Here is a 6,979-nt window from a genome sequence, read left to right as displayed (position 1 = left end):
TATATATATATATATATATATATATATATATATATATATAAAGATGTTGAATAGGAAATGCTCATCGGGAATTCACGGGTGTAATTTGGGCTGGAGATAAAAATCTGGGAGTTATTATATTATAGAAGGTAGATCACCTGATGGATGGTCAGAAGTCTGGATGAGTTCACTTAGGTAGTGTAAATGAGAAAAGTCCAGGGACTGAGCCCTGGGGCTCTTCAACACTTAGACGTTGGAGAGGTAAATCAGATTTAATGAAGGAGACTGGAAATGATCAGCCAGTGAGGTAGGAAGAGAATCGGGAGGGTGGTACTCCAAAAGCCAAATGAAACTGTTTTAAGAATGAAGCTATGACTTTGTCAAATACTTTATATAAGTTAAATGAGGTGACCATTAGATTGGATTGACCATTGGATTTAGCAATATGGTAACTCATGACCTTGTTTAGAGAAGTTTTGAAGTGTGGGATGTAGGGGGTAAAGGCATGATTGGAGTAGGTTTAAAAGAGAAAGGGCCCAAATGTCTATCAGTGGATGAATGGATAAACCAAATGTGGTTTTATCCAAACAATAGATTACTATTCAGTTGTAAAAGGGAATGAAGTACTGAAACATCTACAACATGGATGAACCAAGAAAACATGCTAAGTGACAGAAACCAGACACAAATGGCCACATAATATATGACCCCATTTAAAGGAAATGTCCAGAATAGGCAAATCTGGACAGGAAGTAAATTAGGGGTTTCCAGGGCCAGGCGGAGGGGGACTTTGAGACTGCTGATTGGTATAGGGTTTCTTTTGGGGGGAATAGAAATGTTCTGGAACTAGATAGGGGTAATGGTTACACAACTCTGAAAATACTATACTATACTATACTTCAGTATAAATCACTGATTGTACACTTTTTTTTTTGCTGTGTTGGTCTTCATTGTTGTGCACGGGCTTTCTCTAGTTGTGGAGAGCGGGGCTACTCTTTGTTGCCGTGCATGGGCTTCTTATTGCGGTGGCTTCTCATGTTGCAGAGCACGGGCACTAGGTGCGCAGGCTTCAGTAGTTGTGGCACACGGGCTTAGTTGCTCCAAGGCATGTTCGATCTTCCTGGACCAGGGCTCGAACCCATGTCCCCTGCATTGGCAGGTGGATTCTTAACCACTGCACCACCAGGGAAGTCCCTTTATTTTTTTAAATATTCGTTAGAAATATTTTCATATCATTATGTAAACAGCTCTTTCATTGTTTTTTTTTTAGAGCTATATAGTATTCAATATGGATATACCATAATTTATTTAACCAATTCCCTACTGACATTTAGGTTGATTCAAATTTCTTGTTATTACATATATTGCTGCAAGGAATATATAGTGCAAATATATTTCAAGAAAAATTCCTAGAATTCGAACTGCTGAGTCAATGGGTACATGTATTTGTAATTTAGAAAGATACTAATTGCCCTCCATACCAGTTTACACCCCAAACCATAATATAAAAAAATGGCCCATTTATTATCCTGGATGATATGGTATTTAATCACTTACGGCCCTTTCTGTGAATCAAGTACATCAGAATTAAATGACTATGCCAAACACTTTCAAAGTTATTAACTGAAAAGAGGTCAAGATTATATTTCCTTGTGGGGTGGGTGGAGTGGGGGGGGCTCAGAGATCGACTAGGAAAGGCCATAAAAAAGGGCATTACTTACCTGTGCCAAATTATTTTCTCTCAGCTCTAAGTTCACTCTTCCTTGCGCAACTTTGTGATATGGAACTGGATTCTGTATACCGTTTTCCTTTGGAACAACAGAGGGCACTGGAGTGACACTGCAAGGTAAAAATGTATCAAGATTTATACTTAAAGATTGTGCACTTTTAATTAATTTGGCTGCGCCGGGTCTTAGTTACAGCACAAGGGATCTTCGTTGCCTCGTGCAAGATCTTCCTTGTGGCATGTGGGATCTTTTTTTAGATGCGGCACGTGGGATCTAGTTCCCTGACCAGGGACCGAACCCGGACCCCTGCATTGGGAGTGCGGAGTCTTAACCACTAGACCACCAGGGAAGTCCCAATTGTGTACTTTATGTGTCTTAATTTTGGTGTACAATTATCTGAATTGGTAAGTACACTGATACATAAGAATACGTTGTTCGATGTGAATTATTAAAAGGTCATGAACGTATTACCTCTCAGGTCCTGTTACAGATTGTTTCTTGCTAATTTTAAACTAGAGACAGTTTGTATTTAAGGAGGGCACATCTTCTAAGATTTCAAAGTATTCAACAGCAGCCCATGAATGCTGCTAATTTGTGGAGTAGAGTAGTAAACAAAAGTAAAACACCCCCACACGCACACGCACCCTTATGGATCTTACATTCTTGGGGGGGTAATACCATAATAAGACTAAGATCTATTGTGTACTTTGAAGACTCTAAACATCTCAAAGCAGGTTTATTTCCCATCTACCAAAGGATTTATTAGCACAGTGCTTGGCTCATACAGGTGCTCAACAAACATCTGGTAAAGTAGGATATGTTGTTGGCCTACAGTAACCTTGGCAAGCTGTTAGCAGTACGATAAATCCACATGGGCTTGACCAGAACAGCCGAGCCTCTGTTACTTGTCCAAGTCTTCTACACTGAGCTGCAAATCCTTCTTCTTTTCCCTTTGCTTAGGATCTTTGCTCCAGGAAGGCAATTAAACATTTCATCACTGTACCCATTAGAGGGTGCGTGGGTGGCAGGTAGCAGAGAAGCAGCAAACTTGAGATCCCAGGGGACCAAAGAAAGGTTATGGGCAAACAAACCTCCAAGTTGGCACAGATACGTTTAGTTTCTCTGTATATCAAAGTGTCCCAGCATGTTATCTCACTTAATCTGCACAATAACCCAGGAGATTGGTTTTATAATCTTCATCTTATTGATAAGGAAGTTGAGGGTCTATCTGAAAGGTAAAGTAACTTGCCCTACAACCATTAAACATCAGCTAGAATGCATCCAGGACTGACTCTATGGCTGTTTCTCTGCTAGTCTGTCTCTCAGACGGTGACAGTGAAATGATTTAGATACAATACTATCGCCATGGATGGAAAGGCCTTTATTTGATGTACTCATTCTGGAAGATTCTAATCTGCTCCAGAAACTAAAGTTCTTAGTATCTTGGAGGAATCAACTTTTTCTGTGTTCCCAGCCCACCTGAGTATACTTTGATACCTGTGGCATAAGACCACCCACAGATCTCGTCTAATCATAGTCCAAGTGGCTCTGAGGGTAGGTGAGGGGGGATTCGTTTTAAAAATTAGAACACACTTGGAATTTAGGTTCACCTGCTTATGAAATTAAGACAAATTTCTTTACAGTTCTTAAAAAATTCAGATTACTTGTACTAAGAGAAAATCTCACTAGTATCTCGATTACTATGATTTAAAAACAATTAAGTAGGTACAGAATAAACAAATTATGTTTTGGAAGTTGTTCAACAGACAAAGTACACCTAGAGGACATAAAAATTCTTTATTTAACCTAATCCAGCCAGTGTTGAGATAGTCTGCTATGTTAAAAACAAGACGTTTAAAAAAATTACAGCACAGTTAGCAAGGCAGTGACTAATCAAGTCACTCAGTTTAATTTTATATTCTTCACAGTCATTTGATAATCATTTAATGATGAACAATATTTTCTGCCACTTTGGAGATAAGTTAAATTCTGCAAAGAAGAGAATTCTACTAGTTGTCATTGAATTTTATAAAAGAGGTTTAAAACATTAAAGTTTATAGAAATAACACAGTAAAGAAACGTGAAAATAAACTGGAAAACACAAATATACCTGCCCATCCCAAAAGTCTAGAACATCTCTTAATCTGTCCCCTAATGTTTCTCGTTTACTGCCTCGTTCCCTTTTCCTAGTGTTCAGCAATTAAGACACCACTGCTCTGTAGAGGCTATTTTGAGCTTAGCTAAAGTGCCTCTCTCTGTTTCTTTAATTTCTCAGTTAATCCTAGAAACAGTCTTCTAAGTATTACTTGTATTTCAGAGATGAAGAAAACTGTAGCTGACAGCAAGTTGTCACTTGATGAAAGTCATACATACAGTTATTAAAAGAATTAGGATCTGAACCTAGGTCCACCCAACTTTAGTCAGCCCATGCTTTTGTTGATTCAGGGTGGTGCAGGACACTTTCTGAAGAGGCTGGTACCTGGTACTTCTTGAGCTAAGGCTCTTTAGATTTAAATGTGTTCAATTCCAGGGCTGAGGCTACTCTGGTCCCCAGGCACTTGCAGTTCCCTCCCCACAGCCCTCAAAACTCCTTCTCCCTGCCCCTAAAGGATTAGAGTTGTTTCTCTGGCCCTCGCAAGCCCCGATGCCAAACAAATCCAAGCAATTATTCCCCCATTTTGGGCATAAAGTAATAAATGGGGAACTGTGTGCTTGTGTAACTTTAGTAAAGGCTGCTAAAAGCTGTTCTATATAACAAAATTATGCAGGAAATATCCAGTATGTCTTTTCATATTGAAAATTTAAGAAAGCCAATATATTTTATAAGCACAGCTATATAATCTGTTATTTTTATATATAATCATAGTTTTATATCTCCCCTTCAGAACTGTAGCAGTGATCTTAATATAAGGCTCACTGTCAGTCAAATATTCCCTTCCTCCCCAAGTAATTACAACTTTGTTCAATAGCCATTCACATAAATTTCATGTTATAACTCAAAATTAAGACATTCATACTATAGAAAGGTACCAGTCTTAAATTACTGAAGTTAACATATACTACTGTAATCTAACATAGCTCAATCTATACTTGCTACAATCCTAAAGAGAAGTGGCCACTTATCAGTAAGGGGGAACATTCATATTGCCATGCATTAGATGCTGTGAACAAGAAAATAAATAGGGTTTTTGGAACTATCTTTAAAAAACTTAATACTAATTGATGAAAATCACTCCAAGACCAGATCGCTGAACATTAAAAGGGTCACTACTGCAGCTTAAAATAAATAATTGCTTTTGAAAAATGAATATAAAACTAGTTAAACAGTGACTATTAAGGTGCTAGCCTCCTCAGTATGACAAGCAATTTAAATTTAAAAATATTAGTATTGGTTTTTTTTCTTATAATAATTTGACAAAAACAATGACCTTAATATTTACTCAAGACTTGTTTTCATAATTATTTCTTTACTGACTGGTATAAAAACAAAGAGCTCAAGGCCTCACCTTGGTTTACTCACTGCTGGTTTTCTACCTGTTGAAACTAGACTGTAAACTACATAAAAGCAGGAACCAAGTCTGTTTTGTTCACCACTGTATCCCCACAACACTTTGCATAGTGCCTGGGGAAGTAGGAGGTGATCAACAAACACCTGAATAACTGAATCGATGAGAAAGGAGAGGAAAATAACTTTATTTTTTGCAAATCGTTCTCTGTGCTCAAACTACTATAAACTGGCAGTTCTAATTTCTAGAAACACGAATTTAAAAACCTTACTCCGGTGATGGAAGGACCTGATGTCGCTGTCTCTGTCTCTGCCTTTCTCTCTCTCTCTCTCTCTCTCACTCACACACACACACACACACACAAATTAAGACTGCATGAGTCAAAATTACAATATGAACTATGAGATGTCAACATTATATAAATAAAATTTAATAGTGAAAAAGTGATCTGGAAGCCCTGTGAATTTTTACCCTACACGTTTTGGAGGATATCACATGGGTTAAGAAAAAAGCAAAATTGCATTTGTTCAGATAATCATTTGAATGTTTACATACATTTTTGGTTTGTTAATTATGTATAACTAATTTACATTTCCTCATATTAACATATACTCCTGTTTAGCTTGTAATCAAATTATGCCAGTGAGAAAAATCCTCATAGTACCTTCATTGAGTTGCTGATTCTAAGAAAACACTGAACATGAACATGTACAAAAGAGGCCTTTGAATAAAACAGCATGTGCATTTTTAAATATTTGCACAGTTTGATCTTTATATTTCTGTCTGAAGAAAATATGAACAAAACTCAGGTTCACCATGCTAAGATAATGGTTCAGATGACCGTCATAAAAGAAGTACATACAAAACAATGAAAACAAATCACATCCTTAGGTTCCGTGATTACTGAGAGGGTTTCCCCTTCCCTAAGTGCTTTATTTTACTTCTTAAAAATATGAGAGCAGCAGCTTATCGCAAGTCTCCACTACTGTGCATTAATGATGGAATCAAAACAACACAACAGACTCATAAGAATGAGAGGACTGCAGAACAATGAGAAGTCACAGTTTTATGCTTCTTCTTGCTCTGGATAATTTAGAATTTTGCGGTGTGCCTGACGTAAATATTGCTGCTGTTTGAAGTAAACCTTGAATGCTCCTTTAATGGCAACAAAAGCAATTCCACCCTAAAAAAAGAGAAAAATTAGCTTTTTATAATGCAGATTTAGAGGAACATAATAAAAATCATTTTACTTAAATCACAAAAGACACAAGCATTGTTGCTAATTCAGATGACTGCAAATGAAATAGTTCTCTTTTTTTTTTTTACTAGGGGGTAAGATAGGAATAGACATTAGAGGTCAGAAAGCCTTTATCCTCTCTGAGTAATCTTCCTTCCACTTAGCTCTAAATCCATTCTCATATAGTAGAGAGAATGCCCAGGCATTATATGCAGGCTGCTACCAGAGGGGAGAAGTGGGAACAATAATAATGACATCAAACAACATAAGGGCTTACTATGTGCTAGCACTTCAAATGAATTATCTGATTTAACCCTCACAATAATCCTAAGGTAGCTACCATTACTATCTCCATTCTACAAGCATAGAGAAATCAAGAAATTTTATTTAGGTTTCTCAGAAAGACAATGTCTGTGATAGGATTTGACCTGGGCAGTCTGACCCTAGAGCAGAATCTTTTCAACACTATCTTTTGGGAGTAATGATTCACGCATATCCCAGGAGAGAACTCCCACAGCATAGTTCCAGAA

At 37.3% G+C, this 6,979-nt stretch overlaps 1 protein-coding gene across 1 annotated transcript in view; it reads right to left on the bottom strand.

Moving 5' to 3' along the window:
* Positions 1-3,541: 3,541 nt before the first annotated feature.
* Positions 3,542-6,979, bottom strand: part of MARCH5 (membrane associated ring-CH-type finger 5) — a 54,826-nt gene continuing 51,388 nt past the window's right edge. Inside the window, exon 6 of the mRNA XM_029245623.1 lies at positions 3,542-6,395. Within this exon, the coding sequence (XP_029101456.1) occupies positions 6,279-6,395 (117 nt within the window). The 3' untranslated portion in view covers positions 3,542-6,278. The remainder of the gene's footprint in view (positions 6,396-6,979) is intronic.

This window comes from Monodon monoceros, unplaced genomic scaffold (genome assembly GCF_005190385.1).
Source record: "Monodon monoceros isolate NGI ecotype Baffin Bay Population unplaced genomic scaffold, NGI_Narwhal_1 Super_Scaffold_4, whole genome shotgun sequence".
Classification (NCBI taxonomy): domain Eukaryota; kingdom Metazoa; phylum Chordata; class Mammalia; order Artiodactyla; family Monodontidae; genus Monodon; species Monodon monoceros.
Note: the sequence above shows the minus strand (reverse complement) of the source record. Positions and strands in the feature narration are given on the sequence as shown.